General features: G+C 42.3%; 1 protein-coding gene across 3 annotated transcripts in view; it reads left to right on the top strand.

Annotated features, from left to right (window-relative positions):
- Nucleotides 1–23806, top strand: part of PTK2 (protein tyrosine kinase 2) — a 224404-nt gene that overhangs the window by 103330 nt on the left and 97268 nt on the right. For 2 of the 3 annotated variants that reach the window (XM_063299713.1, XM_063299714.1), the window contains 3 exons: nucleotides 3747–3973; nucleotides 8654–8820; nucleotides 21366–21453. In XM_063299713.1, coding sequence (XP_063155783.1) covers nucleotides 3779–3973; nucleotides 8654–8820; nucleotides 21366–21453 — 450 coding nt within the window. In that variant the 5' untranslated portion in view covers nucleotides 3747–3778. Of the gene's footprint in view, nucleotides 1–3746; nucleotides 3974–8653; nucleotides 8825–21365; nucleotides 21454–23806 lie in introns of those variants that run through there. The other variant, XM_063299715.1, reaches the window with a different exon arrangement.

The following is a 23806-nucleotide window of genomic DNA, read 5'->3' as shown; positions in this document are numbered from 1 at the left end:
GGGATTGGATTTAAATGTAGTCATACTTGGAATAAACCCATTGAAATAATTAAACTGTACAGTAGTCATGGCTACATTTTTACCAGTTTGTTTAGATTGTTCTAAAAACAGTTGTACTTTGTAACAGAGAAATAGTGTATAAATATACAGTTGAATAAAAATTGACAATTGAAAGCTCAAGTAGACCACGTGGGGCATACACAATGATTTTTCTTAATGAATTGCTAAATTCTAGCTTTAAGCATTTTAATTTTGGATGTTGCTAAAGAAAAATAAGAAAAAAGTGCATTCCCATCTATAGAACATTTCTCCTAATTGCAGTTGTGGATCACAAATAGGACATGAGTGGTATTCGTTTTGAGATCTTGTCTTCCTAAATGCAAATAGCCTTTTCAGTGAGGGTGGAGTGAAGAAACAGGTCTCTACAAAATTTTCTTTGATGTGACTTGCATTTTGGGCTTCAAAGAATTATAGATCAAATAAATTACGAATTTTAAAGCTTGAAGGATAGAGGGATGGCAAAGAAACAGTTAATGATATTAGAAGTAAATAAGGGGGTGTGAACAACCTGAAAATAGAAATTGGGGACAACTCTTCAGGGAACAATTTGAGTAGCTCTGAAGAAAAAAATTAAACGGAATTAGGTTAATTTAGTTAACTACTAGAACTATCAGTGTTCAACCTATATGAATCCTCTGTTGTTAGGAGCCCTGCTTAATCCCTACCTACTTTTTTTTTCTACTGGGAATTGAACTCACAGACCTTTACACTGGAGATGACTAAATAGATAACTCTCTCAGTAGAAAGTTAAGATAAATTCTGTAGAGGGTGTAGATAACCCCCCACAGAGGGTTTGAATCTTACAGAATAACATCTGGCTATGTATGCCTGATTATTTCTAATAAGGACTAGACAACCTCTGGGTCACTGTTTCAGAGATATTTCCTTACCTAAACAGAGAAACAGAAGGACCAAGGGCAAAGAAGTAGTGGGGGTGACTTCTGACTTCCTGCTGGCTTCCCCATTGACTTTCCTTGTGGGAAGCTGGCAGGGAGTGTTGGAAATTATGATCATGTGACAGTGGCAGTGTGGCTGACTGCGGTGGCACAGCAGCACAGTGGTGCTAAAGCAGACATGACTTTGTCAAATTTCAGTCCCACAGGAGTAATGGTCCCAGATTTTGGACCATTCTGTAACAGCCCATTTGAGGTACCTTGGTTCAAAAATTGTTGCCCTATGTTGCACCATTCTGCCCAACGATTACAAACAATCAGACAGGAGAGTTTTAGTAGTGTATAGATGAAACTGGTCATGTACTGCCTTATGGTAGTCAGTATAACTGAAAACACCACACAGGTCACATCCTGTAAAAAATGGAGAAATTCCACCCCCACCCCCAAAAGTCACATAAAATCGGTGCATGAGGGCACAACGTAATGTAGCATCTACATCTCTGTGATCTGAGAGCTTAAGGGAAGGTAGGTTGTGTACATCATTTGGACAGCTTCATCTCTTGGAGTTTCTAGGTAAAGCAGTGATTTCACGCTCTCTCCCTCCTCCCCCAGACTAGTCCTCGATGCCCTATAGTCATTGGACTTGCACCCCCCAAATTTGACTTCCTAACTAAAAATACCTACAGCTTTGAAATCTTATATTACAACAGTACACTGAGCAAGGAAACAAAGGCAGACTTCAAATGCTTCTAGGTTTATGACTGAAGCAAGTGATAGCAGTTCACTGCATTTCAACAAATGCATTTAACCCCAGATATGATTTATGAAAACAGTTCAGGAGGCAAAGCTACATTTCAGTAAGATCAGGTTTTACTATATCTTGTATTAATAATCATGCTTGAAATGGTGCAAATGAGAACAATTAAGAGTTGACCCAAATTAGACCTATATAGTAATGATAATTACCTTCCATTCCTCGGGATACTCTGGGTTTTAGGGTTACTATTTTCACATTTCCTGAAGGCTGTAATATGTGATCCTGGACAATCCTATGTAGGCTGTTAAGCTGCTGTATTACTTTGGCTTTAGCTTTTTGGCAGGATTATTGCAACTTATCTAGCCCTTAACTGCAGTAAAGGTGACTATGGGAACAATGACAGAAGCAATAAGGATCTTGGACCTTTATAGTCTCTGAAGCATTTTGCCTTTGATCCTGATTTTAACAGAAATGCTCATAGGAAGGGGAAAAAACCAGTTCTGGTATGCCTTCAAAGAGAATTGAGTTAGTTGCCAGGAAAAAAAAATGCAAAGTGCTTTATTATTTCTAAGGTTTATTTCTGTACTCCACTGCAGCTTCTTTTGCAAACTCAAGATAATGATTACAGGACCACCTTCATTTTGGAGAAGAGTAGAGAAGACTGGTGGTCTCTCAGTCGGTTGTTAAGCAGCGCAGAAGCAAAAGCACACAGAGCTTCTTCAAGAATGTTTGAGTTAGACTCCTGACCCACAAGGAGTTTTGCCTGATGCTGCCTTTTCCCCCTGAATTTTCACATTATATGAAGATAGACAGACAGACAGACAGACAGACAGACAGACAGACAGACAACCTCCAGCCTGGGAAGCAAATTCCATTTTCTTCTTAACTTTCAGTCAGATGAGGCTACTTTCCTAAGGCTTGAATTTTCCTTGCAGAAAAGGATTGAAATGGCTCACTAGCGACCCATCAAGAATTGAGCTTAAGGCATTATGTAAAAATGATGAAGGTGATACCAATATACTGACAGTTAAAGCAGTATTAATTAGGCTCTGGCAGCTTTGCAGTTCTCCCACCCTCTGCCCCCTTTCTTCAAAGTTTTCCTTTAAGTTCTCCACTATTGCATTTGGAAATTACTTTGGAAACTACTAGTAGGGAGCCTCAGTGGAAACCCTGTGGAAACTGTTATCTCGACCCCTACTGGCTTTGATGTAACTTCCATGTAAAAGCAGAGATGTACGGTAGGGCCGGATCCCCCAAACTCCTTTTGCGCTGCTGAATTTTCAGTTAGGGTTAACATACCTTTTTTTAAGTAAAGGATAATCTCCCCTGCCCAACTGCAAGAACTGCAGTCGCATGCCCTCAGCTAGTCGTCACATTATGGTGTCTGACCACTGGAGCTATTAACTGCTGAAATTAATTTTAGAAGTGTGAACTGCTTAACAGCTGCCTGCATTAGATGTAGCTTTAGAATTGCACTGTTTAGAATGACTCTTAAAATCAAGGAAGTATATTTATTCATTTGGTTTGACTTACTGTTAAAAACTAGATATGCATGTTTTATGTAAGCTCGTTTTGAAGTAGGCGCACAAGATATTCAATATAACCTACTTTTAGATAATTATACAACCAGTAGTAAGTTTTTATGCTGCATACTGCTAGATTCCTAGTGTTGGTAGCAAGATTTATTTTAATAGTAATTTCTACTTCGATTTCTTTTCCGGACCATTCTTGCTAGAGCCAGATATCCTGACCAACAGAATGCTTTGCCTTTTAAAACCGTGCAATTAAAATCTGTGCATCCCAGCCCTAACAATGTCTGACAGTGACTGGAAGTTGTTGTGCAATAGTGAAATACGAACTTCAGTATGGATGTGATGAAATTTACTGCTTAATTTAAAAATGGTATTTTTCTTTAGGAATAGAAACTAATCTTTGGAAATGCTGATTTATTATAGAATATATCTGTATGCTTCAGTTAAGATGGCTCTGAAGATTTCTGAGACTGAGAGTTTTGTTTTGTTCTGTTCCCATTTCAGAATATGACAGATACCTAGCATCTAGCAAAAGTATGGCAGCAGCTTATCTAGACCCAAACTTGAATCATACGCCAAGCGCAAACACGAAGTCACACCTCAGTTCTGGGGTGGAACGTTCTCCAGGGACAATGGAACGGGTCCTGAAGGTTTTCCATTATTTTGAAAGTAACAGTGAACCGACAACGTGGGCCAGTATTATCCGTCATGGGGATGCCACGGATGTTTGGGTGAGTTGATTTCATGGTTTAAAACGTTTAGAGATTGTTATATGAAAGCGATTCTCATAGGGCGCGACAAGTAACGTGTGGCTGAGTAACACAGATGTTGAGTGCTATACTGGTTTTTCCTTCGTGATAGACTCTCGCTCTTGAGAGCGAGAGGCTTCTTGTGTCTGGATGCCTCACAGCAGAAGCTTCAAGATCTCTCTCCCCCCGACCCCCACCCCCCACAACATAGTTTAACAGATGCTGTAATTGCTACTAAAGAGGTTTGAGCATATGAAGTCTTCCTGTGCCTGATGAGTCCCAGTAGGGACGAAACTGGTTGCATAGTACCTCCTGCTGGTCAGTAACAAGTATAGGAACTGATGCTGAGTGTTTACTTGAAAATCGTTACTCAGTATATTGCTATTCATTTATTTTTCAGATTTCTATCACTGCCCATCTCTCCCGAAAAGGGGACTCTGGGCGGTTGAGTAAGTTTATGTAAAGCTTTAATTTCCAACAATTTTCCCATGAGAAGACAAATTCTGTGTATGTCAATTTAAGGGATCTATCTGATGATGGTGCTCAATTTTCACGCCACCCCTCTATTTTTGGGGAGGTACCACATGCAATATTTTTGTTTTGAGATAGATATAAGTTGGATTTTTAAGGGGAAAATTCTTCCCTTCTCAATTTTATTATTTAAACATAAAGTTAAATGAAGTTATCAGAACTGTGATACAAGTTCTCAGCATTTTTAATCTGAGTGGCTGAAACTATCAACCAGATCCCCTTGAAAAAAAGAAAGAAGAAAAGCTCCCAGATGCAAGAAATGTTCTCTATTCCAGTTGATCTTTATCTCACAGTGTAAAATAGTTCATTAATTCATCTGAAGGAAAACACATCTAGAAGTATGTTTGCAGTGCTATACAACAGCATTCTCTCCCTGGTGCCCTTCAGGTGTGAATTGGAACAAAAATCTAGCTTATGTAGTGGGCACTGGGTGAGGGAGGAAATTTGCAAAGGAAGGTGGTGTTAATATGCTATTAATCTTTCAAATGGGCGTCTAGTTTTTGTAAAATTATGTTATCTGTATTTGCTACTTTTGTATCGGCGAAAGTTCGTAAGTAGAGGACTATCTGACGTAGTCCCTGGGTTAAGAACACCTGGTTTACAGATGACCCGTGGTTAAGAACGAAGCCTATTGTAGCAAAACTTGAGTTAAATACACAGTTATTGGAGTTAAATGCACAATGGTTTGAGTTAATTACACAGTATTACTTATATAGTATGTATGTATGTATGTATGTATGTATGTATGTATGTATGTATGTATTTCTCATGGTTCTACACTGCCCATCTTGCAAGCGACTCTGGGCGGTTTACAATTTAGTTAAAATAACAAGAGATTAAAAAGATAAAAATAAATACATAAAAATATAAATATGAAATATAAAATACAGAAAAATATTTAAAATTTATATACAATATAAATTCCTCAGAGCCACATCACGGCGCCAACCACCTCCGTGATTGGCTATCCCTCCTCCCACCCCAAGCGAGGTGGCAAAGCCAGGTTTTCACTCCCTTTCAGAAGGTTGGGAGAGTGGGGGCCTGCCTCACCTCCGGGGATAATATGTTCCACAGGGCGGGGGCCACAGCATAGAAGGCCCTCCTCCCGGAGCCTGCGAACTGACAATCTCTCATGGACAGGGTCTGTAGCATGCCATCTCTGCTGACAGGGTGGCACAGGTCGATGCAATCGGGGTGAGGCGGTCACTCAGGTAACCTGGCCCCATGCCATGTAGGTCTTTAAAGGTGATAACCAAAACCTTGAATTGGACCCGGAAGCAAACTGGCACCCAATGCAGTTTGTGCAGCAAAGGATCCTTGGGGCTCCTAAAACTGCTCACTAGGCCACATTCTGAACCAGCTGTAGCTTCCAGGTGCTCTTCAAGGGTAGCCCCACATAGAGCACACTGCAGTAGTCTATATGGGAGATAACTAGGGCATGAGTGACTGACTGGAGGGCCTCCTGATCCAGGAAGGGGCGTAGCTGGCACACAACACGAAGTTGGGCAAAGGCTTTCCTGGCCACAGCTGCCACCTGCTCTTCAAGCAGGAGTTGTGAGTCCAGGAGAACCCCCAGGTTCCGTACTGGGTCTTTCTGGGGCAGTGCAACCCCATCCAGAACCAAAGATGGTAAATGCCTGGATGCTGAGGAGCCCCCAACCCACAGCTACTCCGTCTTCCCTATCCAGACCCCTACAGCCTCCAGGCACCGAAAGAGGGTGGTCACAGCTTCACGTAAGTCACCCAGGATGGAGATGTATAATTGGGTATCATCAGCATATTGACGATAGCTCATCCCATGGTGACGGATGATCTCACCCAGCAGTTTCATGTAGATGTTAAAGAGGAGTGGAGAGAGTACTGAACCCCGCGGCACCCTGCAAAGGAGAGGTTGCGGGCCGGATCTCTCACTCCTATCCACACCGATTGGGACCAACCCTGGAGGAAGGAGGTGAACCAGCTCAAAACTGCGCCACCCACCCCCAGCTCCCTGATCCGACCCAAAAGGATACCATGGTCGATGGTATTGAAAGCCACTGAGAGGTCAAGAAGGGCAAGGATGGATGCACTGCCCCCATGCCGCTCCCACTAAAGATCATTCAAAAGTGCGACCAATGCTATTTCTGTCCCATATCCGGGCCTAAAACCCGACTGAAAAGGGGCCAGATAATCTGTTTCATCCAGGATCCTCTGGAGCTGCAGCGCCACCACTTTCTCAACCACCTTCCCTAAAAAGGGAAGGTGGGAGACTGGAAGAAATTTGTCCAGTACTGTGGGATCCAGTGATGGTTTCTTGAGGAGGGGGTGTACCGACGCCTCTTTAAAGGCAGCCAGGAATACTCCCTCAAGGGTGAATTCACCATTGCCTGGACCCACCCACATGTCACCTCCCGAGCTGCTTTCATCAGCCAGGAGGGGAATGGATCTAGTTAGCAGGTGGTGGCATTTTCAGTCCAGAGGACCCTGTCTACTTCCTCGGGCCCAGCAGCATCAAACTTTTCTCAGATAACCAGGTAAGTATGTTCCCCGGGCATCTTCACAGGCCATGCCCCATGCTTGGCATCCAGCTTGTTACGAATCTGAGCGATTTTATCCTCCAGATACTTGAAAAACTTCTCTGCATGGCCCTGTAGGTGGGTTACTGGACCCACCTTCCCCAGTAGGGATCGGGCGGCATTCTGCAGATGCAATAAGAGTGGAGAAATACTGACATTTTGCCATTCTTACCACTACAAGGTAGGCCTTAATCGCAGCTCTAGCTTGTGTTCAGTCAGATTCGGTCCTTGTCTTCCTCCAGGGGCGCTCTAGGCATCTCTTGGTCCTCTTCAGAACCCGCAGCTCCTCCGTAAACCACGGGGAGTGCCAGGTTTGATGGGGCAAGAGAGGTTGCACGGGTGCGATCCTGTCCAAGGCCTGGCCGCCTCCCTGTTGCAGGAAGCAGCCAAGGCTTCCGCTGGACTGTGCAGGAGATCCTTGGGTATAACCCCCGGCTTCTTCTGAACCCAGCCAGGTCCATCAGTCGCCGGGGCTGGACCAATCGAATGGGTCCCGCCTCCCTGCGGAGGGGGGCGGCACAGGAGAATCTCATGGCCACCAGGGTGTGGTCTGACCATGACAATGGGGACAGCTGTAATTGTCCTAACAGTCAGGAACCATGCTGGGACGAGGAATAGGTCTCTAGTGTTTTATTACTGCTACATTAGACAGAAAATCCTAACAAACTGAAGAAGCGTGGGATAAAACCCAGACAGATAAACCCCAAAGGTTAAGGCGGGTCTGATCTGTGTCTCTTTGGATGGCTGCTCAACTCCTCAGTACTACGCATGTGTTTTCCCCCCTGGATCGGGGCCCCCTCCTGCTCGCCATCAGTGCTCATGACATCAACTCTCCCGCAGATCACATTGCCGCTGCTCCGACAAGAAAACCAGGTCCGGAGTGAGGCCCCTGTCTCGAGTGGGGGCCCGAATAATCTGGGACAGGCCCATGGCTGCCATGGTAGCCATGAACTCCTGAACTGCTCCTGAGGCACACCACAGGGATGGCAGGCTGAAGTCCCCCAGAACCATAAGCCTGGGGAACGTCACTGCCAGCCCTGAGATATCCTCCAGCCTCTCAGGCAGGGAGGTTGCTACTCGGTAGGGAGGCTGGTACAGCAGCAGCGCTCCCAGCTGTTCTTGGGAACCCAACTTGAAGAACAGGGTCTCACAACCTGCCGCTTGGGGGGCAGGGCCCCTGAAGGCCACCAGAGGCTCTCAGGTGACAATTATGCAGTGACACTGTTCCGGCCTGTGCGTACACTTCCTTTTCTTGATACCTTTCGTTCCCTTGCAAAAGTAGAAGAACATTTGATATTGGACGAGGAACTGGAATTTCAGGCATCTTGCAGTGCAGTATGTAAACATGTAACATCCATTGGCTGGGTTTTAGGCAAGGTCTTGTATGAATGTTTACAATGAACGCTTCATTGTTATTGAACAGTCTTATTCAGACTCAGCTTGCACAAAGCATTTATTCTGCTACATTACTTCCTTTGATGCCAAAATATGCATTTTCAAAGGTATTCAGGAAAAAACTGTAAAACACATTTTCTGTGAAACTAAATGTTTCCACTATTCTCCCTCCCACCTTTAGGGCATAATTCAGAAGATAGTGGATTGTCACAAAGTAAAAAACGTGGCCTGTTACGGTCTGCGGCTTAGCCACCTCCAGTCAGAGGAAGTTCGTTGGCTGCATCCAGATATGGGCGTCTCCAACGTGAGAGAGAGATTCGAACTAGGACACGCACCAGAGGAATGGAAGTAAGCTCAATTTCCGTCTTACATACAGATGCCGACGGGCGCACTTGACTGCACGAGTGCGCAAACCGTATCACGGCCTGTCCACAGGTTGAGATAAAAAAACTACAGTGAAGTTTATGAGGAGGTGGCTTTCTTCTTGCGACTTAGAAGTAGAGATGGAGTGAAAATGGATGTTTTGGCGAAAGAGCAGAAGAGACTATGGTTAGGGTTAGGATAAAAAAAATAGGAGGATGATAAATACAACCAGTGAAAGGGCAGGAGAGTGGCCGGCAGCCTAGCTTAATATGAAGTTGTGATAGAAAGTCTGCCCAAGATGGCTTACCTGCTCTTCCAGCAGTCTGAGACAAGGAGAAATGGGCCTGCTTATCTGCTCCGCATTAATCCTGCTGACAACGGAAGGAGGAATGATCTTAATATGTGGACAGTTCATGAGTGGCATGGAGGAGTAGCTGAAGGAATAAGGAGGAGAAACCAGGGAGCGAAACAAGCAGCCTAAATAATTGTATTCTCTAAGCCTCTCCAGTCACCCAAACCATCAGCAGAGTCCCCGCTTCTGTACACTTTAAGCTGTCGCTAACGTTGTTCTGACTTTTTTATGCGATCACGTATGCCACCTTGTGGACCCTTTTCCGGAAGAGAGCACGCACTTACTTTCATACGTTGATCTACTGGGGAGGAGGAATTCACTGATTATTTCTTTGCAAGCAGTATGACCCTAGTATGTGGCGACAGTGTCCTGGCTTTGCCTGCCTTTGGAAACTGTGGTAATAGATTGGGAATAAAAGCTCTTTGAATGAAAAGCCTCTGAAATAATTCTCTCTACGCCCATCTCCGTAAATAAGTTCTGAAAAAAATAAGTTGCTGGCTTTCCTATAACTCCTTTGAATGTTAAATATATTGAATACATCTATATCTCTATTCTGTAGAGGTTTATTTTCTATTCTTTCTGTGTCATCTCCTTATTTATAAGGTAGCCTTAATGAATATACAGACAGTGTTGATTTAGTGGCCTCTGCTCATGCCCAGTGCCAAGTTACTAAATGCAGGATTGTTGTGTTTGCTGTTGCTGGGCCCTGGATGACTAGGAACTCTTGAATGCACCCATACAGTACTAGTACTATTAAGCAGAGTAAGTTCTGCTCCAGTTTAGACAGGCTTTCATAAACCTACAGTAAATATGTCATGTGGATTCTGTTGCAGCTTTATAATGAATTTGAAGAGCTGCATTATACATCCTGTTTGCCAAGCTTTAGTATTGAACTTGGAGTAATTGCAGATCCTTAGAGATATGTGTCTTTAACAGGTGTGAGTAAAACTCAAAGTGTGCTGAATAGTTGCTGCTTGATGAACAGTCTGCTTGCTACAAGCTAGAATCTGGCACACAATGGAATAATGTTGCTTAAACGTTAGAGTTTGAGTTGACTCTCATTGACCTGCATTCAATCTGAAAGACTCTTCTTTTCTCTAATAATCTGTTTTTGAGAGGGGGTGCCTTTAAGTTGTTGTTGACTCCTGGCAACTGCCTGGACTAGTCCCTGCAGTTTTCTTGGCAAGATTTTCAGAACTGGTTTGCCCTTCCTTGTTCCTAGGGGTGAGAGAGAGTGACTGACCTAAGGCCCCCCCGCTGGCTTCCAGCCTAAGTCAGGACTAGAACTCATGGTCTCCTGGTTTCTAGCCCAGTACCTTAACCACTACACCAAATCTGTCTCAATAACTAAATGTAGATTATTACAGATAGTCCTTGGTTGATGACCACTCATTCAGCGGCCTTTCAAAATTGTGACAGTGCTGAACAAGTGGTACTTATGACTGATTCTCAAAGTTCTGACCATCGCAGCACCTCCGTGGTCACATGACTGAGATTCAGGAGCTTGGAAATTGGCTCACACCTATGACGGTGTGGGGTCACGTGATCACCATTTGTGACCTTCCCTGCCAGCTTCCCATGCCTGCCGACATTTGTGCAGCACCACAGCATCCCCCGCCACACTCCATAGCATTCACCCACCCACTGGCCTGCTTGCGAGCCTCCTGGTCCTTGCAACTTCCTGCCGGCTTCCCCATTGACTTTGCTGGTTGGAATCTGGCAGGAAGTCGCAAGTAATAGGCACATGAGGTCCTCGCTTAATGACCCGCAATCCTTGCTTAATGACAGCAACTAAGTAATGTGGTTACATGACATCGCGCCCTATAACCGCATCACTTAGTGATGGAAATTCTGGTCCCAATTACCGTTAAGCAAGGACTACCTGTAAAACAGAATATAGTATAAATTACACCGATAGAGATCTGTTTATCTTAGTCCTTTGCATCCCAGTGAGAAATTTGAAATATAATTAAACAAAATATGGCAAGATTTCAGTGAGCTGTGATTTAAATGAGTCCTTTCCCCCTTTTCAACAAATACATTATGATAAACTATTTGACATATTTAACAAATATTTTCAAAAGTCTCATTGACCAATGTTTACCTCTTATGTAAAAATTACATTTTTATTTTGTAAAAAAATTATGAAATATAAAAAGTACAGTTTCATTTAAGTATTCAGTGGTGCTCCTCTGTGTTAATACATTGTAGAATGAAGGCATTATTTAAAAGTCCTGATATATCTGATGTTGAGGTGATCAGGTCCTGCAAATCCCTTATGAAAGGACTGACGGGGGGGTGTGTATGTTAAATTATTCAGAATATTCCCCGTGTTTCACTTCATGCTTTATCAAAATTGTGCAGCCTGCCTTGCTCTCTTAAAGTAGGGGATAATGCAGAAGTTGCTGTCATTTTTTAAAATACCATAAAGCAAGCATTTTGGATCAGATGACAGCACATGTAAAAGTTTAGATTAGCATTTTAAAAAGGGAATCCATGAAGACTGCTCCAATTTAATGCTTTGCTGCATTCTAATGATATATTAGCTGGAATACTTGTCTTACTGGCTTTAATGTTCTTTAAAAGAAGAAAGTTTAAAACATATAAAAAGAGGCTTAGTAATGTCAGCAGGAATCAGGAAATACGATAGATTTATTTCTGGTATTTATATATATGAAATCTTTTTTGGTTCCTTTTCCTCAGTTAGCTAGAAGACAATTGCAGGGATTTATAGTGTGTTGGAATGACAACCAGGCTTACACACACACACACACACACACACACACACACACACCATGTCAAGAGAGACAAGTCAAAGCTGCTTTCTGGTTGCATCTATTTAACATTTCCCTTGTACATTATAGACTTCTCTTTGGAGAATACCTAGTTGCCCAAGGCCTCTGCCATTTTTCATGACCACACTTGCAATCTGTAGTGGTGTTAACATACAACGTCACTTTCAGTGAAATCACATTATATTAACTTTTGATTATTTGGAATATACCAAATAATTTAGGAAGTATTCTAACAGGATCTAAAAAATGATTTCTGAAGGCCGTTCCAAGTCCTTAAAGTTTATCAAGAACATTTCATTGTGATGGTAGGTAATTCACCTGCCGCTGCTGGTACTTTATAGTTATGGGGGAGTTTTCTGCAACTTGTATGGGGCATGCTTAGTTCACAACTGGTAGGTCAGTGAATAACAATCCTGGTAAACAGCCTGATAAACCAGAGTGAAAGGTCCTGGGGTACAGCATCTTTGACACTGTGCAAGGAGTCTTTGGCAAGGAAGGGCAATGTGGAACAATGCCTTGAAGACGCAGGATTTTAAAAAACATGGATTCAGAAGATAAGATAGCATTCTATTAATACAAATACATTTTTTTGCTTCTCATGGCATTTCCCTCAAAAAACCATTCAGGTTCACTGGACAGCATTCCTCTTAGATAATTGACATGGACTCCCATTAGTAAGGTTCAGCTCTGTGTAATGAGAATAAGAACAAAGGGTGGCTGTTTCCCAAGAGTCTCTCTGGCCCTAGGGAATCTTAGGAATCTGTCTGCAGGAAGACTCAAAATAGTACTGGATCTGCAGCATTCACCTGAGTGTGGTGGTATTTTTTTTCCCTTTAATGCTGTTAATGATTTATGGATAACCTAGGCAAACAATCTGTCATCAGTATTCATGATATTATTTTTATTGCACACTGCCCAGAGTCACTTTTCTGTGAGATGGGTGGCAATACAAACAAACAAACAAACAAACAAACTTGTCTGTCTGTCTGTCTGTCTGTCTGTCTCTGTCTGTCTGTCTGTCTGTCTGTCTGTCTGTCTATCTATCTATCTATCTATCTATCTATCTATCTATCTATCTATCTATCTATCTATCTATCTATTTGGGATTTGGTCACCATCCATCTCACTCAAAGGGTGACTCTGGGCCGTTTACAATAAGAAAAAAGAATAAATATTAGTTAAAATACAAATTAGAATACAATAAAACCATATTCTTAAATTAAAAAAAACATGAACGAACGAATGAATGAATAAAAGATCTACCTACTGCTTTTGACACATTGGGCTATCAAATATTAGTGTCATGTTTATGTTCCCTTGATGCTGTAGGTATGGCATTTCAGTGGTTTCTGTATTATGTTTCTCATAGGACATTCTTGATTTTGTAGAATGATTCTATTTCTTGATCTTTCCTGTTGTCATTCTCTTTCTACATTTTCATCTAGACTGATTTTTATATTCCAAGTTCAGCTGCCACTTACAAACTGATGATTTGGAGATTTATTTGTCACTGTACTGGATGACACCACGTACCACTACTTAGCACTTACCAGCTGCCTAAGCAAGATTTTAGATTGGACTAGGCAACCCGTGACCCATTGGGCTATCGTTTCAGAGATATTTCCTCACCAGATTCCTCAGTGCCTTCAACAGTGGCAGAGCTTCTGATGTCCTGCCTTCACTGGAAAAGTTCTTAAAAATTAGGGAGAGATGTTTCTGCCTTGAAAGTAACCCATGTCATTCATACTGAGCTGCATAGCACAGTCAAACATCAGGCGTTGACCACAGGAAATATTTTATGACATTTTGTATTACATCATAAAATGTTTTATGGTTATTTTTATGTCATTAAACGTTTTATAAAATTTTCCAAATTTCTATTCTACGACAGTCTTGGGTCCCCGAGTTTGGATGCATTCTGTAAGTTAGCCCATTTGAGGTGCCTTGGTTCAAAAATTGTTGCCCTGCTATGCACTGTTTTGCTCAATTAAAGGTAAAAGAGTATCAAACAGAGATGAGAGTTTTAGTAGTATATAGATAGATGTTTTCCTGCTGTCTTAAACTTTGGCCACATAATGAGAGAGAAGGTGCTGATGCTGGGGAGAGCGGAGGGCAAAAGGAAGAGGGGCCGACCAAGGGCAAGGTGGATGGATGACATTCTAGAGGTGACGGACTCGTCCCTGGGGGAGCTGGGGGTGTTGACGACCGACAGGAAGCTCTGGCATGGGCTGGTCCGTGAAGTCACGAAGAGGCGGAAGCGACTGAACGAATAAACAACAACAAAATAAACTGAACATGGAGAAGGCAGAGATTATTTTGCGCCAGTCTGATCCTCTCATCTCTCCCATTCCCATTTCTCATTTTCAGTTTAAAGGCTAACAGTTACGGGCCTCCTGTGTTATGAGTTACCTAGGTGTCCACTGATGTCCAGCTTAGTGACAGACTTTCTTTGAAGCTTTTCATTAAAAAAAAAAATCTGCTGTTTTCATTTAAAGAATGTTCACGGAACCTGTGGTTCTTCACTAGCAAGATAGGCCAAGCTCTTGGTTCGTGCACTAGTTATGACACTCTTGGATTGTGGTAGCAGCCTGTTAGTTGGATTGCCTGGATCCCACCCCCCCTTTGTCCCCCCACGTGCTGCTTACTTGCTTGATTTGTTTGTTTATTTGGTTTATATGGTTGCCCCGTCTCACAAATGTTACTCTAGGTGACGAACAGCACATTCAAAAAGTACAAAAAACAATATCAGTAAAGCATTAAAAAACCCAGAGTGGCTGCCAAAGACAGGCACAATAAGCACTTGACAGAAAAATAACATCTCACAGGCTATCTGGTTGTCCCAACACTCGTGTCCTGCTTTGTGTCCAGAATGCTGCTGTTGATGCTACTCTGTGAAAGGTGAAAGGTCTCCTGTGCAAGCACCAAGTCATGTCTGACATGCTACTGTAGACCTTCCTCATTTTATTCTTAACTCTTTTTACAGTATTGCCATTAGTTACATAGGTTGTGAATTTGAGAAAGATGCTTGTACAGATCAGTGGTGCTGACACATTGTGCCCTGCATATGTGTACACCCAGTTATTTGAAAGACCTGCTGGTCCATGTTTGCTTCACCCAATTATTAGCTATGGACATTCTGCTGTGTACCACAATAGCCACAACATGCTGAAGTGTTTTGTTTTTTTTACCTGACTTGATTTCTTCGAAATAAACCCCTTTCGGGATTATATGTGGGAGTCATATCACTCGAAGTTTTCAGAAATTCTTTTTATACGCCCCTGTGATGTTATGAAGGCAGGCAGGCAGGCTTAGTTTTTATTTGAAATCTATAGATCTTAAGATTACGAGACGTCATGGACCTTTCAGTTTCGAGGCTCCTTTCTATATTATATTATAATTTATTGTACTATGTTACTGTATCAGTTATAGTTTTATTTGCTCTGAAGAGAAACTGGAGTATATTTTATTTTGTAAACTTGTAAACACATAATAAATAAAATAAATAAAACTATTGCTACTACTACGTATTGAGGATTTATTTATTTATTGGATTTATCCCAGTTTAAACATTGAAACAAAAGCATAATACAAGGACTTGTCTCTTTGCTGACGCTGTCATCAAAACGTGACAGAATACTTTTATTCCCAAGTAAATGTAAAGCTGTTTTTAGGCAACATGAGCTTAAAGAGATGTCCATAAAAACAAGATATACTGTACTTCCTAGTTAATTTGTTGTTTTGCTTTAAATTTTTATATGTTGAAACAAGTTAAGTCCTGGCTTTTGCTGTTATGTATTTTAGGCAAATGACAATAATATATTGATTCAAGAGAGTCCAAAGTATGGCATTTGAGATGATGGTGATGATTTTATCCTGTCTTTTTTAAAATACATTTGGTCAACTCAAAGAGCCAAACATATCTAATACTCCTGCCTTCTATTTTCCCCACAGTGACAAGAACCCTGTGAAGTAGGTTGGGCTGAGAGAGAGGGACTGGCCCAAGGTCCCCCAGCCAGCTTTCATGCCTAAGGCGGGACTAGAACTCTCCTACCACACCTGATTGGCTCTTGGCCTGAGAGAGAGGGACTGGCCCAAGGTCACCCAGCCGGCTTTCATGCCTAAGGCAGGACGAGAACTCTCCTACCACGCCTGATTGGCTCTTGGGCTGAGAGAGAGGGACTGGCCCAAGGTCCCCCAGCCGGCTTTCATGCTTAAGGCAGGACGAGAACTCTCCTACCACGCCTGATTGGCTCTTGGGCTGAGAGAGAGGGACTGGCCCAAGATCACCCAGCCGGCTTCATGCCTAAGGCAGGACTAGAACTCTCCTACCACACCTGATGGCTCTTGGGCTGAGAGAGAGGGACTGGCCCAAGGTCCCCCAGCCAGCTTTCATGCCTAAGGTGGGACTAGAACTCTCCTACCACGCCTGATTGGCTCTTGGGCTGAGAGAGAGGGACTGGCCCAAGGTCACCCAACCAGCTTTCATGCCTAAGGCAGGACTAGAACTCTCCTACCACACCTGATTGGCTCTTGGCCTGAGAGAGAGGGACTGGCCCAAGGTCCCCCAGCCGGCTTTCATACCTAAGGCGGGACTAGAACTCTCCTACCACGCCTGATTGGCTCTTGGCCTGAGAGAGAGGGACTGGCCCAAGGTCCCCCAGCCAGCTTTCATGCCTAAGGCAGGACTAGAACTCTCCTACCACGCCTGATTGGCTCTTGGCCTGAGAGAGAGGGACTGGCCCAAGGTCCCCCAGCCAGCTTTCATGCCTAAGGTGGGACTAGAACTCTCCTACCACGCCTGATTGGCTCTTGGCCTGAGAGAGAGGGACTGGCCCAAGGTCCCCCAGCCAGCTTTCATGCCTAAGGCAGGACTAGAACTCTCCTACCATGCCTGATTGGCTCTTGGCCTGAGAGAGAGGGACTGGCCCAAGGTCCCCCAGCCAGCTTTCATGCCTAAGGCGGGACTAGAACTCTCCTACCACGCCTGATTGGCTCTTGGGCTGAGAGAGAGGGACTGGCCCAAGGTCCCCCAGCCGGCTTTCATACCTAAGGCGGGACTAGAACTCTCCTACCACGCCTGATTGGCTCTTGGGCTGAGAGAGAGGGACTGGCCCAAGGTCCCCCAGCCAGCTTTCATGCCTAAAGTGGGACTAGAACTCTCCTACCACGCCTGATTGGCTCTTGGGCTGAGAGAGAGGGACTGGCCCAAGGTCCCCCAGCCAGCTTTCATGCCTAAGGCGGGACTAGAACTCTCCTACCACGCCTGATTGGCTCTTGGGCTGAGAGAGAGGGACTGGCCCAAGGTCCCCCAGCCAGCTTTCATGCCTAAGGTGGGACTAGAACTCTCCTACCACGCCTGATTGGCTCTTGGGCTGAGAGAGAGGGACTGGCCCAAGGTCCCCCAGCCAGCTTTCATGCCTAAGGTGGGACTAGAACTCTCCTACCACGCCTGATTGGCTCTTGGGCTGAGAGAGAGGGACTGGCCCAAGGTCCCCCAGCCAGCTTTCATGCCTAAGGTGGGGCTAGAACTCTCCTACCACGCCTGATTGGCTCTTGGGCTGAGAGAGAGGGTCTGGCCCAAGGTCCCCCAGCCGGCTTTCATACCTAAGGCGGGACTAGAACTCTCCTACCATGCCTGATTGGCTCTTGGGCTGAGAGAGGGGGACTGGCCCAAGATCCCCCAGCCAGCTTTCATGCCTAAGGTGGGACTAGAACTCTCCTACCACGCCTGATTGGCTCTTGGCCTGAGAGAGAGGGACTGGCCCAAGGTCACCCAACCAGCTTTCATGCCTGAGGCAGGACTAGAACTCACAGACTCCTGGTTTCTATGCCAGCACCTTAACCACTATAACAGACTGGCTCTCTATTAATATATATCTTATATAATATATATATAATATATTTGGTAGAGTAGCAATATACAGTATATAATATTTACCATTAATATATCTGTAGTATCCAGTTGTGAAATATGGATTTCCACTGTTTTGTATTACTTAGGTTATGGAAATTAATATTTAGATTTTATAATGTGATAGCAGAGGTAAAACAGTGTTCAGTTTTACAAATCTAGAGTAATTTATTTGTTGGAAAATGCTTTCTAGACATAGTTTGCTTGCAATTATTAGAAAAGAGTGAACTTGAGTTTAAAAAGATGGTACTTTACCAAGAAACTCAACATTTAAAGACTCTTCGTTTAAGCTGATGATTCCCTGAGGTGGTATATGGTGATAATGATCCTGTTACAGGTTGTGAATTGAAGCTAGATTCAGTTTGACACAGTCACATAGGAAGTAGGATGATTATCACAATAACAAAGACATTTGGAACTGAATGGAGAATATTCCCATGGGAGATGAAGAAAGAGAGGGGTTACTTTAGCTCTTTTTTCTTCTGATACTGACTGTGCAACTTGCTGGCACTTCTGTATCCTCAATCATTCCAGTGAACATGTAGATGTAAGAAAATAATTGATGGAGGTTTTTGTTTTGTCTGCAAATGAAGTAAGTATATGCAATATTTGTGCAAGATATGAATGAATTCTTATTGAGATCAGATGCTGCTGAAAGAGAAATCTACGCCTATAAAGCAGGGGTCTTTGAAGGTGGTGACATAGGACAGAAATGCATGTTTTAGCAAGAATTTTGCAAAGAAATTTTCAGTCTTAAAGCAGCTGCTGTGGATTCTGAAGAGGTAAAATATATTGTAATGAAAATCTTATTTGGATTTTGTCCAGTCTTACAGAAAAACCATGGATATTCTGTTATAACAAGTGAACTGTGTAATGTATTAGTAAAAAATTAGAGTTGTATAAATGTTGATACAGTTTTAAACCGAGTGTAGCTGCTGCTATGTGTAGTTAACCATTTGTCTGAGATGACTAATACAGGTAACCTCGCTTAATGAGGGTAATTGGGACCAGAATTTCTGTCACTAAGTGATGCAGTTGTAAAGCACAACATCACGTGACTGCACTGCTTAGTGACAGCAGTTCCAGCAGGCCTGGTTACTGCCTTTAAGTGAATCACCACAGGTCATTAAGCGAGGACCTCACATGACCTCGACTTCTGACTTCCTGCCGGCTTCCCTATTGACTTTGCTTGCGGGAAGCTGACAGGGAAGGTTGCAGATTGTGACCACGGGACACTGCAATGGTCGGAAATCCGGGCCTGTTGCCAAGCACCCAGATCATGATTGTGTGACTGTAGGGGTGCTGTGACGGCCGGAACTTCAAGAATTGGTTGTAAGTACCACTCGTTCAGTGCTGTTGTAACTTTGAATGGTCGCTGAACAAGTGGTCATTATGTGAGGACCACCTGTATGCTTCTGTGAGGCTACTGCTGCCAGATAAGCCATAAATGCTAAATTACAATGTATTATGAGCAAGAACAAAATATGAGCTCATACTCTCTCTGCCTCAATTCCCTTGACAGGTGTGTTACAGGAGGATTGAATCAGTGTAATTTCACTTCAGCAGTTAACTTAGTTACCAACACCTAGTTTTTGAACCAAGGCATGCATGCACATGCTGAGTTCAGCCTTTTTGCTTTTAGCAAATTAGAGTTTATTTAATCCACAATTTTTGGTTCCTATGAAGTTGTGATCCGGATATTTGAAACAAGTATTTTTTTTCCACTCTCCCCGGCTGCATAGGAGGAAGAAGTCTAAATGCTCAAGGACCGCCACCTTCCTGCTTGCTTGCTTGCTTGCTTGCTTGCTTATTTATTTATCAGTCATGTAATATTAAAACATGGAATAGACTAAGGGCGCTATTAGGTGAACTTTCTAGGCTGAACGTTTGTCCTCTTAATACTCCTTGAAAAATTAGATCATAAATACTTTTCTATTTTTGCTTCTTCCATGAGGTCTGGCAAAGACTACCTGGCTGCTTGGAAGCACACCACTGTTGTAACCTTTCAGTATCTTAAGTTATGTTGCGTCATATGATCCATGTATATTTTTCAAAAAATCAGATCATTATGGCAGCTTCTCCTGACAAAACCATTATAGATTTGGTTGATTAGATTTGTACAGCCTTGCAACTTCCACATCCCCAGATGAATGAGTAGGGAGCACCCACATGCAGCAGCAATCCATGATGATCAGGCTTGCACATACAAAGCCAAGCCCTGCAAGAACTCTGTCCTGCTCGGACAAATCAGCCACCAGCCCATCCAGACACGTTTCTTACAGTCATCTGGCATCCGTGGGCAAGCCCTCTCCAATTTGCAGTCCCCTTTAAATATGCTCCTGGGTCTCTTGAGGGTTCCAGTTTATAGAACATATATATGCAGCTCAGGGGTTCTTGGTTTATTCTGAGTGTGCTGGTTCCCTGCAGATGTTTCATTACCAGGCTTAGTAATATCAGTGTGAGGGGGAGAGAGGTTTTTTGGCAGTTTAGGTATAGCAGCTTGCCCTGCCAGTCTTAGTTGGGATGGAGTTTCTTCCTTGATGAGAATATTGTTTCTTTCTTGATTGTTTATCTGGTGCTCTTTCCTGCTGAGCTGGTGGCTGCTGTTGGGTTTGGATCCCCAGTTGGAGAATCTCCGCTGTAAAGATCTGAAGTAGGCAAAAGGATAGATCTGGATGTAGATAGGATAGATAAAAGCCTTCCCTCTCCCACTGTCTGTTATTGACCTTTGGGAGATTCAAAACCATTGCCACCGAAGAGAGCTTTTGTCCTAATGTTAATTGTTGTGATGGACTAATTGTGGGAAATTTCAGTTTCAGTCGCTCTGTCCCACAGTCACTTTTACTGGTTTTCTTACTGTTCCTTTTGAGTTCTTTCATGCCAGCAGGGTTGTCTGAGTGATGTTACGGTTTTGTCAACATACATACTGCTATCAAATACCTGCCTTGATTTTTAAAGCACTTTTTTGGAAAATCCAATGTTGTATTACTTAGTTTCATAAGCCGCTTTGACCAATATACCAGATTGGTTGGCTTTTGCGTATATGAAAAAATAATAGAATATCTCCTGAGGCTCTCTTACAACATATTAGATGTTGTTCCACAGGCTCACAATCTTCAGGAGTGATTTAGTACTAAAGGAGGCATGAAGAGATGAAGTAAAAAGGCTCAAAAAGCCTTCCAAATAATGGGTTCCTTTGAAAGCCACTTGTGATGAAACTTGGAGCAACTCTTCTCGTTAGTCTATGTTATGCCCAGTTTCAGGTCCCTTACGTGATTTCAGCTTCCATTGTTCATAATTACATGTGAATACAGTTGTAAGTACCAAGTATGGAAATCAGTTTAAACATTAATCAATATCTTCTTTTTATTAACAAGGTATTATAGAGGATTTTTCTTTTCTTTTTAATACTGTATAGTTGTAGCAATATTTAAAAGGCAATGGTACTAAATTCTCTTTTCTTTTGTTATAGATATGAATTGCGAATCCGATACTTACCGAAAGGATTTCTGAACCAGTTTACTGAAGATAAACCAACTTTAAATTTTTTATACCAGCAGGTAAAACCAAACACACACACGCACAAAGTAACACATTTTAAAAATATTTTTCAAGAATGAAAAATATATTTGCTCATGTAAGGAATATGTTGTTACCAACATAGAATACTTTTAGTAAAATATTTCCTTTGAAAAAATAATATTTAAGGAAAAAAAGAATGGTAGGTTTTGACATTTCAATGTGCTAACTAATTCAGTATTTTAGTGTCTTCCAGAATTCAAGTATTATATTTTGGGTGAACTCTGCAAATTTTCCAGACTGTTGCTGTGTAATATTACCATTTTTTTTTTCAGATGTTGCAGTCTTGTAAATTCTAAAGCTATGTAAGCTTCAGAAATAATTAAGAGAAAATTGTGATTAATCTGATTTTTTAAAAGTTTTTTCTGCAACTGTGAAAAAAAGATACCAGTTCTTTCTGGAATCCAGTTCTTAAAGCACTGGCACCTTTTTCTCAGTCTTGTGTGGAAACTTGAAAAAAAAAGCCTAGTTTAATGAATAGCAGAGAGTTGCTACAGCTGGGCAAAATCCAAAACTCTCACTTTCAAAGCATGCACAGCTGTACAAAGTTCTGAAATATTTTTGTGTATGACACATTATTACTGGTTTGAGGAATATTTTAATTTTAATTTTAATTTAATTTTTGTATGGATGAATGGTACATTTCTGTTTCTTGATTATTCCAGCATTCTGTTTATTTTGTTCTGGGATTGTTCTCTCACTTGCTTTAGTATTTAAACATAGGTGATCTGTTACGATCTTCAGACTGCTGCTGAGCTATGGGTTTGAGCCCCATTCTATTTGGATTTTGATAGGCTTCAATTAATCGCTACAGCAGGGCAGCTTTGGGGAGTAAAAGAGGGCCGTCACAGCAGATCTCATTTTAGGTCCCTTCCTGTCTAAGGTCATATTCTCTCTCTTGTTTGTTTAGAGGAGAACAAGGAGAAAGCAGTAGGCTTAAGCACATGAATTCTGTAAATTTGAAGAAAATGATTTGAAAATTATTGAATGTTTTAATATTGCCTGGTACATATTTTTATAAAGGGGTGAATTCCCATCCCTATCAGAGAGATACTGTTTTTAAGAAACTTTAATGGTAAGTCATGACTGTTGAATAAGCTAGTCTACATGTGTGTTATATATGGTGGTGAGATAAAGTTTGTGAACCTTTATAACTTTCCGTAGTTCTGCAGCATTATAATGAAATAGGAATTCATTTAGCAGCTGAGAAGAAAATTTGCATTACAAACCTATACTGAGTTTATGTGACCCTGACTCTTGTGGGGTCCCTACAGAATCCTGTGAATTGTAGTTTGGAGTAAGTAGCGGAATGCTGTGAATTCCCTAACTGATTTATAGACAATTGGTTTTCAGGATTGTTTGAGAAATCAGAGTTAATTTTCAAACACCTTTTTACAGTTGTAGATATCATACTCACTTTTTTCTCTGACCCAGTCCCATATCCCCAGTAGGAAAATAATGACACTGGCTTACTCATATGGTAACATTGAAAGTATTACAGAGAAACAAAATGGGAGTGCTAAGGTGCCAAAGTAAACTTTATGTAAAACATTATTAAACTTTGTGTAAGAAGATCTACATCTGGTCCATGTGCAAGAGCTCTCCGCTTGATCTTGAAGACATTCAAGTGGTGGTGCCAACTGGTGTATAAACTATGCCATTGGGAGACCTGATGGTAGATACAAAGATTGCAGTTTCTCAGCACAACTAAATCAAGATAAGTATCACCTGCCTCAGCTTCCTTGCACCTAGCTCTTTGTGGGCTAGGTCTTCTTTTTTCAGAGATCAGAGTTGATGAAGCAGTAGGGTTAGGAAAAAGAATTACCGCTAAGGTAATGCATGATACATAAAATACAGCTTTAAAATGCATTCAAGCTGATGCACCTTGTACTTCCCTCCCTTTCCCCGCATGACCTCTGTGTCTGCCTACCTGCCAATCTTCCCAACACATTCTTTCTCCTTATATTCTGTCCAGTTTCTGCCAGGCTTCAATTCCAAAACAATATACCCAACCCTATTCGCCCCGTGCCATCGTCTTTCCAGCACCTTCGTTCTCATTAGTTGGTTCTCCCACCTCGCCTTGTACCTACTGTCTGCCTTTATAGAACACCTCTGCCCAGAACGTGTGTTTTGGCTCTTTGCCTGGGTTCAGTAATTTCTGGATTTCAGATCTGTGCTAGGACAGACACTTGTGTTTTGGACCATACATGGACCACACCAAAAACTGGCTGTTTCATGCATGGAGCAGTCTGTGCGCAGAACATTTTCCATATACCTAATGGCTACTGTTATGACTAAAAAGTGTCAAGCCTCCCTTTTTAATTTTCCACACCA

This window comes from Candoia aspera, chromosome 3 (genome assembly GCF_035149785.1).
Source record: "Candoia aspera isolate rCanAsp1 chromosome 3, rCanAsp1.hap2, whole genome shotgun sequence".
Classification (NCBI taxonomy): domain Eukaryota; kingdom Metazoa; phylum Chordata; class Lepidosauria; order Squamata; family Boidae; genus Candoia; species Candoia aspera.
This window is presented reverse-complemented; position numbering and strand designations above follow the sequence as displayed.